Below are 12,470 nucleotides of genomic sequence, written 5' to 3' on the forward strand. Positions count from 1 at the left end.
GGAGGGGGGGAAGAACAGAAGAGTGTGCTTTCTGTGTGTGTGTGTGTGTGAGGGGACACCTCAGAGGTCGTCTGAGGAGGCAGTGGAGCGTGCGGAGAGGCTGCCATCACACAGCTGCCACACCAACTGGACACGGACACGCACGCACACGCACGCACACGCACGCACACACACACACACACACACACACACACACACACACACACACACACACACACACACACACACACACACACACACTTACAATCACACAAGCAGGCCACATTTCTGTAGAGGCATGAGCACGCAACACCACACACACAAAGCAGAAAGGTACACATAGCGAAGAGCAAACACAGGCGAGCACACAGTCACTTGTCACATGCAAGTCCCTTACTCAAACAGACACACGCACACACACACACACGCGCACGCACGCACGCACGCACACACACACACACACACACACACACACACACACACACACACACACACACACACACACACACACACACACACACACACACACACACACACACACACACACACACACACACACACATGACTCACCGCTCATTCACACTTGCAAGCTTTCCACTCGCAACCATTTCACACTTGCGCACGGATATGCACGCATGAACACACATGAACACACACAAACACCATGCCCTTGGTTGCTGCCTGTCTCTGTCTAAAACCTCGGACTGAAGGAATCAACATTCATTCAGAAAAATAAATAAATTACAAAACAGACCTATTATTATTATTATTATTATTATTATACATTATTTACAATCACCTGAAGTTATTCAAATGTTTGTTTTGTTTTTAAAATGAGCTTTTTACATTTCATTTCTTTTTTGGTCTTTTAGGTCAGTCGTTCCAAAAGACTGGGTCGCATGAGATTTTATTAGGTTTGACAAATACATTTACAGATTCATAGTCTTCTATTTAACATTTATATCTGCAGTACCAGGGCCGGCTCTAGCCCTTTTGGAGATTTTCACGATAAAATCTTCCATGATAACAGTGATAAATTTATTGTAAATTCAGATTCATTTTCGAGTTATTTTTTAATCCTCCGTTTACAAAAACACTAAACAAACAGCTAATACGGAAAATTGTTTTCAGCGTCAAAACCTCTGCAGAATGACTAATTTCACTATCAGCATTTCATCAATTTGGCCCGATTTTCCCATTTGGAAAGCCTAGAAGACCCACACAATTAAAGTATTTTACCCCCATTCAAGTTAGCATAGGGCTAACTCGGGACTCTTCTTCTTTGGATTCGGTAGACTAGACGCTGCAAACATTCTGCAAAAGTAGCTCATGGCAGTGAGATGGCCAACAAGTGTCATATACTGTACATAATCAACCCTCAAAGACCCGACCCGTTCTGATAACACCATGTTTTTTATTATAAACCATAATTAACCTTCTCTGCCATCTCCCTTCCAAATTCCAGGAGGAATTTATTGTTTTTTTTTTGGTCTTAGTGTTGTATTAATGTGCCCTGTGGTTATGTGTATCTAAATGTATTCATCCTACTGCTGCATAACCAATTGCCCCACTGGGGACAAATAAAGTTATTGATTAATTGGTTTCTTTAGGGTTCTGTCCTAAGGAGATTACTCTTAAAACTGTAAATTGAGCATTATTATTATTCAATTTATATCGTGCTAATTATCGACATCGATCAATATGAGAACAATTTTTGCTCATATGTTCCAGCCCTAAGTCACCTATTGATGGAAACGTGTATAAAATAATGCACCAGATATTTTTCAGTCCACTGTGATATCAGAGATGAGACTGTGGTCTCTGCTAACAAGCCCTGTGCTGCCGCCCCCTCCTTCCCTTTGTGCCGACAGCCAAATCAGCACTGTTGCATCTTTCAAAATAGCACAGCGGGAGGAGAACGGCCAAAATGGAGCGTGCAGGAACTCTATAATTTGTTAGGGGCTGATGGGGAGTGATATCAATGATTCAACTATCTTATCTGGGCCTGTGATACACATCTTGTAAATATATTCTCTCTCTCTCTCTCTCTCTCTCTCTCTCTCTCTCTCCTCTCTCTCTCTCTCTCTCTCTCTCTCTCTCTCTCTCTCTCTCTCTCTCTCTCTCTCTCTCCTTCACCCGGCGCCCCTCTCAATCTCTTCGGCACGTTGCCGTTATCATTGCGATGGATAGCGAGGTGATTATTATTCCTCTAGCAGGGCCCACACGTACACACTTGCTGACCTCACTCATCACATACCTGAGAAACACAGGGAACACAAACAATGCACACACACAATGCACATGCATGCACACACACAGCCAGAGGTTGTTAAGATGGGTAGCAGATAACCTGCAGTTACAAGGTTAATGTGTGGTAGTACACATGCTCCATGTCAAGCAGGAACATTAGAGCTCCGCCGCCTCACTTTATCATGTGCTGAGGAGAAGCTTACACTTCATTAGATTCATGAACAACCTCACGCAGGCAAACAAAATGTGTCATAAAAAGACGAGGGAATTCACCAAGTCCCTCCGTCAGCCAGTCCACTGTTACCACCATTACCACTGCCTTCCACAGACAACATTATCTCAGACAGACACTCCTGAATGCACATTTCACCAGTGGTGGAAAGTACATTTTAAACTAAGTACTTAAAAACTAAGTACACTTTTTATAAATCTTTGAACCCTTGAGTATTTCTTTCAGTTAGCTCTTTCCGTCTGTCACTCACTGAAGGTCCTTTCAGACACAACACGACAACGGCACCGCTGCACTCTGAACCCCGTTACTGTATTCCAATGGCTTGCGCCATGACAGCGGCGAGCGCAGCTCAAACACAAGCTCAAACTGCGCTGTGTCGCGAGTAGGGATGATAATAATTAACCGTTTAACCATTAACCGACGTTAAGAACTTTATCCGATTAACGCTATCGGTTAAACAGTTAAAAGAAATATTAAAAATTAAAAAGCTGAGCAAAAGTCAGAGGAGAGGCTCGTCACTTAAAGGAGAAAAGATGTTCCACCTTAACAGCCCACCTTAAGAGAGTCTGAGCTGGAGTTGCAGGATACAGGAAGTTGACTACACCTACGTTCACAGCTATAACACCACCAACAACCCCACGCTCACTGCCGCCACGCACGCACGGTCTGTCGGACACTCGCTAAAGTTACGCCGCGCTGACAGAGCGTACATGTGTGGCTACGGGGAGCACGAAGCCACCAGCAACGCTAGAGCTGCTAACGTAGCACAAACACACACACGGTTTGTTGGTCACTCGCTAAAGTTAAGCCGGGCAGACACACAGCTGACAACCTGCTAAACTAAACTAAATGTGTGGTGGAGACTTTTGCTGGGAAAGTGGCTGCATGTCCGTGACACTACACGCAGCAGCGTGGCTGCTACAGTAGCTCTCCGACGGTTGAACTGGGGACCCAGTTGTCTGTTGTCCTCATACACTGCAGCTGGCGCACCGCTGCATGCGAGGCACTAATCTTGTCGGTTAACAGTTAATAATCGGTTAACGAGGGTCGGTTATCGGTTCATTTTTTTTTTTTTTTAAATAGTGTCCCTAGTTGCGAGCATAGACTGCTTCTGACGGGAAATGACATTAGGTGTAGCTCTATTGTTGTCCGGGTGGAAACAGGAGAGCTTATACTATACACGCTGTACAGCGTCACAAACAGGTTGAGATAACGAAAAGGAAAAAAAGATGTGAAATTTCCCATAAATTGGGAGGAATACGTGAGAATTGTGACTTCGGGAGGAAACTGGGAGAGGGCGATGTAAAGTGGGAGTCTCCTGGGAAGATCGGGAGGGTTGACAAGTATGCTCTGTGTTGTTAATCGGTGCTTGTTGTGTCCTTTTAAAGCTACCTGGCTTAATAGTATGACTAGTTAACTTAGTAGTCATATCAGCAAAGGTTGTCATGTGAATATGGACATAAAAACACTGAAATGATTTCATCAATTAATAATAGCAGTGATGTTGAAAGATGGTAAATGGACTTGCATTTCTATAGTGCCTTTCTAGTGTTCCTACCACTCAAAGCTCTTTACACTACATGTCAGCATTCACCCATTCATACACACATTCATACACTGATGACAGAGGCTGCCATGCAAGGAGCCAACCTGTCCATCAGGATCTGATCTAGATACTCATTCACACACCGACGGCTCAGCCTTCGGGAGCAGTTTGGGGTTCAGTATCTTGCTCAAGGACACATCGACTAAGCCAAAGCCGCCCTATATAAGTCTGTAAATATAGCTTTTAAAAAATGAACAAGAAACCAACTAAACATTTTGGTCAGCACCAAAAAGTATTCAATTGAATTAGATATAATTCATTGAAATTGCAAATATATAAATGACAGAGCTTTTCTCAAACACATGCAATACATGTGCAGTACTGATGAGGATAGGGAGAAAAGTTGAGGTAAAACTCATCTGTAATGCTTTCAGTCAGGATGAGGAGTCAAATTAAATGCACTTTTCTGTGTACTGCACTGAAATATCTTGTAATTACATGTAAACGCACGCTGAAGCTCTGAGAGTTCAACTTACATGACTCACTTCTGTCAGATTTAAATGCCGGCTGTTGGAAAACATCCCACTGGTTTGAAGTCAGGTGCATGTAGAAATTTGTCATGTAGAAAAAGTGCCTTAATACTGAGTGGCAAAGCTTACAGAAAACATGCCTCATGTTGCGCTATTTAGAACTGACTCAATGTATCCAAAGCATTGCTTTTATGTTTCTCTTCTTGACACTGGCTTATTGTCAGCCATAGTATTATTGAGCACATGTGGTTTTATCCACTCAAAGTATCTGTACTTCTTCAAATTTCCAGAAAATAATGATCAATGCAGTGAAATAGGAGGATCTATCTATATACAATCTGCCTTTCCCTTAAATAATAGCCATTTAAAGTATCAATATCAGGACTTGAAGAAATGTCTCAGAAATAAAGTATTTGCAGAATGCATTGGAATACTAGGTTTTTCAGAAAGCGGCGCTCACCTCATGGTGCGAAGGTCCCAGCCTCGTATGGCTGTATCATTCGCTGTGGCGAGCTGGCTGCAGTTGTGGTGGGGGCTCCATTTGCCCGAGGTGAACTTCAGCTGACCTTTGCCCTCCAGGGTGGCAGTGCTGGAGACCTGCAGAGGAGAGCAAACACCTTCATTACCATCTCTGAGCCGGGACGTGAATTTCATCCAAATATCTGTGACAGGCTCAGCCAGTACGGTGCACTCAATCAGCATAATAAGGCATTATTGGAAGTCATTTTCTCTGCAGGCCACACTCAAGACTACAATTGTTCGTATGACTCTGTAGTAATATTTTGGGCATTACTGGCACACCAGCTGCCTGCAGAATTATGCCACGCTGAAACATGTGCACTCTTACTGACATAGTTTTAAAGGTCTAGTTTGTAGGATTTAGGGGGGATCTATTGGCAGAAATGGAATATAATATTCATAACTATGTTTTCATTTGTGTATAATCACCTGAAACTACGAATCGTTGTGTTTTTGTTAGCTTATAATGAGCCCTTCATATCTATGTAACCTCACCGCTAGATGCCACCATAGGCTGTAAAGATGGACGACATGACAGCTTCCCAAAAGTGAAGCCGAAACATCTGGATTGCCCCCTGGTGGCTGGCTGCAGTATAGGTCATAAAGCCCGCCCCTTTCATGGTAGCGGATGGGACATGGGCCAAACTAAAAAGTCAAAGTACACGTCAACTACATTTTCCCCAAAGATGCTTTCTGTCATTTTAGGTAGTTCTGATCACGCTGATGTTCTGTTTGTTCATGTGTTCATTTTTCTGATAAGTTTGGTTATAATTAGTTATTTGATGCTATGAAAAGGGGGTGAGATGTCATGATTGACAGCTGTGAAGTAGTGGCAGCCGGAGGCTCGGGAAATGTATGAGAGAGATGTAACTTAAACTTTCCATAACTGTCACAAGTCTGTGTAATAGAATGTGTCAGTTTGATCATAAATGTAGATATAGAGGCCTTATGGTTAGTTGTTGTGTCTTCCTAGCTAAAAAGCTACCGTGGTGCTAATGTAGCAGCTAGGTGGATCACGCTAGCCAGCTGTGGCTGTGTTCGGCTCTTGATTGGCTCGGGTGTGCAGGTCCTCGATACGACAGTTCCAACCCCCCGATCACTACTGCACAAACTCTGGCTCCAAATAACGTCAAAATCTCAAGATGGCAGCTCCCATATCCAAGATATTTTGGCTTCACTTTTGTACAGTGGGAGGAAGTGGAGACGTGTTGTCCATCTATATATACAGTCTATGGATGCCACTAAATCCTATACACTGGTCCTTTAAGGGCGCTTTCACAAGCAATTGTCCTTTTGGCTAGTCCCAATCAGAGTAAAATTGAAACTTTTGGTTTGTTTTCTATCAGACCAAATTTGCTGAGGTGTGTACGAAGGAGCTAATTTATCATTTTAGTTTCGAGAGCTGCCACTTCTATACAGGGAATCGCAGACTTTGAAATGTTGCTGTTGAAGTGTTTTCACTTTGACTCGGCACTGATCTACTGTGCTCACGAATCCCTTCTCCAGTTTATCTCCAATGACTTTATAAATGTCACTATTTTTGAAGAATTTATTAAGCATATTCAGTAAGTTCTCTTTGTTAATCTGTCGTTTACCTGTGTCCATCTCAACAAATACCTGCACAGGCAGCCTGCGTTTTGGTTTGCTTGGAATCGGTCCGACCACTTCTCGCAAGCGGCCTCGGTCCGGTTGTTTTGGTCCACACCCCGAACAATTACTGCGTTCACAACCGCCCGAACGAACTGCACTAAGGATTGAACCGCACCAGAGTTTGATTAAAACTGACTAAATGTTGGCTTGTGAAAGCGCCCTAAGACTCAATACTAAGCTGCATTATTCAATATATGTTATATTAACAATTGATCAAATTATTGTGTGTAATGTCAAAGGAGTTGCTCGTAGAGACAAACTCACCGAGAATTGTTCTGCAGTTCCCCTCTTCACTACAGAGCTTTTTAGTATCTTTTAGCTCATTGTTTTGGTTTTCTGGCCTGCTAGTTCTACTCTCATTAACCTCACTGTCAACAGCAAGCAGTGGTTTTTGGAAAAGAAAGCTCAGAAAAGCCAATGTATGGTACCTGCCTATCACCAAATGTTAGACAACAAAAGGTCAGCTACAAGCTGGTAAACATTAGCCTGATAATTCCATTGAATTCATCTAGCCTGATAATGTGTTCATTTCTTTTTGGGGGGATTTTTTTGTCTTGTTTTGTCCTAACCAGACAGTAGCGGGTGACGTATCTATCGCGCCATCATCATTTTCAGTTGACACCAAAGCTGCAGTAATGGCTGCGAGGAACAGTTATCTTAACGAGTTTTCTCTTACAATATCTTAATGGGTTTTTTTTTTTTCCTCCAACTGGGGGAAATTTGAATTTTGAATTTTGAAACTAGTCTGAGATGTGAGCGGCAATTCAGAGGTTTTGGAACCAGTCGAGCTCAACACAATGGAGCTTTTAGTAGCTAGATATTTCAGGAGTTGGTGGAGACCAAAACAGAGCTAAAAGAAAGTGAATATTGGACTTAAGTTCTCCACAGAGACAGAAATATGACTTCTAATGAATGCTAATATGGCGCCGCTGGATGAGTAAATAGGCAACTGTATGCCAACAAGTTAGTCATATTGAATTCTTTTGTGATGTCAGATGTTGTGTTTTCAGCATGTTAAGTTTTCACCAAAAGTCCCAAATATCAATGAATGCAGCTTTAAATGACCTGTTACGATAGAGAGTACACAGTGATAAGACTGGATAATAAAGTAAATTCAAATTCCATGTTTCACAAAAATGAGCTTTTATCAGAAATGCAATGATACGACCATCCCCAGTAGTGTTATTAATATTTTCTCAGAATCTGCTCGGCAACTGTAGCTTAGTAAATAAAAAGTGGATGTTCTGACAATCCCTCTTCATAAGCAGAACCACTCTCCTGCCTGCAGCGCGCTCCAACATATGGATTAGAACATTCTGTCCTCATTCCAATGCCCAACAGCAAATCAGAACCTGTACAGCCAGAAGCCCCCAGTGTGGGCACTGGGAGGGAGGCCACAGCATGCACCTGTCAGCAGACCTACTGACCCCTGGCTCTCCTTGGTTCCATAGCACGGATCTATACACTAGATCGCTCAGAGTTACTTATGGATCAACTGTCGAGTCGAAGATGAGCCCTCGGAGGATTGAAGACTGATGAGTGTTGAAAGCTGAATCAAACTAGCCTCTTTAGGCTGGTTGAAAATCATTCAAATTTATTGTAATTTCTTAGGTATTTCAACAGAAAAAAAACATTTAACTGACAAAACGTCACTGAATCCACAAATGAGAGCAGTTTAGCTGAAAGGCAGTCAGGTTAAACTGACTGCCTTTCATTTAAGGCTTTTCAAACAAGACGACATGCTTGTGATTGGATATTTATCAAACCTGCTTACGTATATTTCACAGGGCAACAATGAAGGTGAAATTAATCAAAGTCAAAACACTTCAAGGACTTTGAATTATAAAGCATATCACTTCATCAGGCTACTTTAAAAATGGAATCCAATTAATTCAGCAGGCTGGCTTTGGAAATGATTCTCTTTCCCTTAAACTATGATGCATCTAACGATTCTAAAAAGCATCATCACACTGCTCCATTTTCTTCTGCTTCTCCCATTCCTCTTCCTCTCTCTCTCTTTTTCTCTCTATCCCGTCTCTGCCGGTTGGAGCAGGGATCATCGATCGCCCCGTCACCACACAGCTCCCTGGTACACTCTCATTATTTCAGCTAGAGAGGACAGAGGCAGAGCGAGCAAGAGAGAGACAGGCCGACAGAGCAGCAGGGAGGGAGGGAGGAAGAACAGCAGATAGGATAAAAGGAGGGAGAACAAAGAGGGTAAAAGAAGAAATAAAGGAAAAATAAAAAAAATGAGAGAAAAGAAAGGAGCTGCAGAAAGATGGCAGAGGAAAGGGGACAGATAAAATGGGACAGGGAGAGAAGCAGGGTTTCCTCAGTTGTCTTGATGTAATATCCCATGAATTTCCCATGGATCTTCATGATTAAATCAAAAAGCCTCCTACTTTTTTCCTTTTTTTAATATCAGGTTAAGATTACTGAGCATACTGATCATCACCAAATCACACATGTTGCAACTTATTTGATTAAAGGCACATTGAAATAGCAGTTAGAACACCTTTACATTGCAGATACTTGTTTTTGGCAGGACTGCAGCCACGCCGGGGCCAGCCCTATCAACACAAAAGTCTGTCACTGAGTGAGTGATGAAATTACACTATTGGTCGGTGGATTGTTGGATTATCCCCATCCCCTGCCTTCGCAATCAATCATCTGATCCATACATCAGACCGGCACATACAGGTACTTTGCAAAAAGTTAAGGCCCCGCCCCCTTTTGGGGGATAGAAAACAGAAGATCCCATAGACTTCAATGCAATTTGACGTGATTTTGACAACTTCGTATGCATTCATCTCTTGTTATACAAACGTTTGTTTTATACACACGTCTAATAATTATTCTGGGATCTTGCCTGAACCTGAGCGTTCGTGATACCTTAATAAATGAAGGTTGATCACCGCCATGTCCCTTCAGTCTTCCCCTGTCCAACACAGTGGAGGATATTACTGATCCAGACATCTCTACATATCTGATTGAACCCTGTTAGGCTGAGTGTTGTCTGTAAATAACCAACGTGTTGATAACCAACTGTTTGATCTATAGGCTTTTATTGAAGAATTAGTTGGAGATGACAGTCTCCAACTAATAACTAAACTAAACTCAAGCTCACGTTAGCTAGCCATGCTAGTCACCGACACCAGCATCATTTAGCCATTTACCTCACTGACAGTGAATATTCACGTATCGTAAGAGCCTCAGATGTCAGTATGAAAGCCTTGTTAACCTGCTACACAACAGCTTTTCATCATTTTCTCTCCTGTGACAGCGAGTTTCTTTCTCCCAAAAGGGAGCGCAGCCTCGGAGAGGACGCCATGCTGGTCTGGTCTATAACTTGGAGCCATAAAGCCATGCTGGTCTGGTCTATAGCTTGGACAACAAATCAGAGATCGGCGTTTTTGTTTTTATTGCTGGTGCAACCAACTACACAGCACCTCTTCAGCATAGCGTTATTACTATTAGCGGTTTGTTTAAAATAGAAGTTTGGAGACATGTTTCAACTTCTTCTGTTCACTCTGTTAACGTCTATGAGGGACACGGGATTGGTTTCCCTGAAAGGGGGCGTGGTCATGTGAGCCTACTCTGGATGACGTATTGCCGGTCTGATGTATCCTGTGACTCTTCAGTACTCAACCAATCAGAAATGTGCAAGCTCCGCCCCAAAGTTCCTGAACTTTCAGAAAGTACCAACCCCCAACCAGGGACGGGGGGTAAAATAAATGTCCCCGGAACATAATTTTGACCCTGGTCCCTGCTGTTGACACACAATGAGTTCCTCTAAAGGGAGGAAAGTTCCTGCGGTCGAAAAGGGGATATTGTAACTGGTCTCCTGCAAGAAAAAAAACGACACCAAAGAATATTGAAACAAGAATGGATCGACCTGTGCAACATACTCTGGTATCTTTCTAAACACATTCTCTCTCCCAACTCGTCAAATACCGCCGCTTGGTCAGTGCCCCTCGGCATCGGAGACCGTCGCACGGGGTACCCCTGTTGCGTTACTTGGACGGACCGGAGACGGCGTGTCAATATAAGTGCGTTACATGCATAGTGTCCTTTCAAAATAAACTTCCGTTTTCACAGACAGTTAGGTTTAGACAACACAACGGCTTAGTTAGGGTTAGGAAACGGTCGCGGTTGATGTTAACTTCACTGACTCGACTCACGTGACTCGACTCACGTGACTCGACTCACGTGACTGACAATACCAACGAGTTACCAATTCCACGTCCGCCCGCCCTGAATGGACTCTCGCGCTATTAATACTACGTCACTTGCTCCAGCCATCGAATTGCTCCATGGGTGGGTTTACATTGGAGTTAGTTGAAAGCCCCGGTTTGTCACATACTGTTGCTAAAGGGTACCTCCGTTTGTTGGTTTCCGCTGCTGAGGGGCACTTGCCAAATAGCGGTATTTGACGAGTTGGAAGTGAGAACGGGTTGCTTTCTACAAAGTCTGCATTTGCTGATCGTCCCTGAATTCTTCAAAGAATTGATCAAGTTACTGGACTTCCTCTTGACAGAAGGATAGCTCTGCAAACTCTGTGATGAGTGGGAAGCCTGGAGTAGGACACACCCTCTCTGCGACTACCACTAGTGGTGCAACAGCAAAGCCTGAGAGCTCCGTGCAGCCCAGGTTCCCAACTTTATTAAAGCACTAACCAAATTAGGAGCCCTAACAAGGCAGTACACACAACACTAGGGGACGCATTCATTTAGGACACAAGCGGCACTAATGCAAAGCTATCTGTCAAATAGCCATGCGTTGATGCTTTCTCTAGACTCCGGAACAGAGAGTGTGTGTGCGTGTGTGTGAGCAGATGTGCAGGACAAGGTGTGTGGGTGTGCTGTGAGCCGGCGGAGATGTTCTCGCTCAATTCCACCAGCGATTCTAATTGATGAGCCATGCACATGCAGACACACACACACACACACACACACACACTCACACAAATCTTCCTTCAAACAATGCACACTGGTAAGCTTATGCACATGATCCTCTCTTATATATGCATACACACACTCACGCAAACACCCACACCGAACTCACACACACACACACACACACACACACACTAATCTAGGCCAGGCCCTTGAGAGAGAGACACATCCACACTGCAGCTGGACACGGCTTGAGATGAACACATCACCCTCTGACAGATAGAGGGAACGGGAGAGAAGAGAGTGGGATGAAAGGAGGGAAGGAGGGAGGGAGATTAGCATTCTCATCAGCACAGGAGGAATTTGTCTTGGCTGCCAAGCTCTTTCTCCTCTTTTTCATTCCCTTTCTCCTCATCAAGCCCACCCTTTCCTTATCCATATCTCCCTCTTTCTCCCTCCTAATCTCCATCTTTCCAATCAGTCGGCTCCTCCATTGCTCCCTCTTTCTCCATCCTCCCTTTCTCATTATACTACTTTCTCACCATTACTTCCCTCCTCTCTCCTTCTCCCTCGATACAGGATTTAATAGCTGTGTTGTCCAGTGTTGGTGTCAGAGGATAGAATCAACCACCCCCGCGACTCTGTGGTCCTACTTGACCTCACACTGGGGTCATGGCGCAGGGGACACACGGACACACGGACACACACGTACACACACACATGCACACGCACACGGTCACACACACGGACACACACACGCACACACACACGGACACACACACGGACACACACACACGGTCACACACACGGACACACACACGGACACACACACGGACACACACACACACACACACACACACACCGCCACA

General features: G+C 43.8%; 1 protein-coding gene across 2 annotated transcripts in view; it reads right to left on the minus strand.

The window, feature by feature from the left end:
* The window catches only part of eipr1 (EARP complex and GARP complex interacting protein 1), an 84,647-nt gene that overhangs the window by 34,238 nt on the left and 37,939 nt on the right, over positions 1-12,470 (minus strand). For both annotated transcript variants that reach the window (XM_037746941.1, XM_037746940.1), the window contains exon 6: positions 4,998-5,134. In XM_037746941.1, the coding sequence (XP_037602869.1) occupies positions 4,998-5,134 (137 nt within the window). The remainder of the gene's footprint in view (positions 1-4,997; positions 5,135-12,470) is intronic.

The sequence above is a fragment of the Sebastes umbrosus genome, chromosome 16, assembly GCF_015220745.1.
Source record: "Sebastes umbrosus isolate fSebUmb1 chromosome 16, fSebUmb1.pri, whole genome shotgun sequence".
In the NCBI taxonomy this organism is placed as follows: Eukaryota; Metazoa; Chordata; class Actinopteri; order Perciformes; family Sebastidae; genus Sebastes; species Sebastes umbrosus.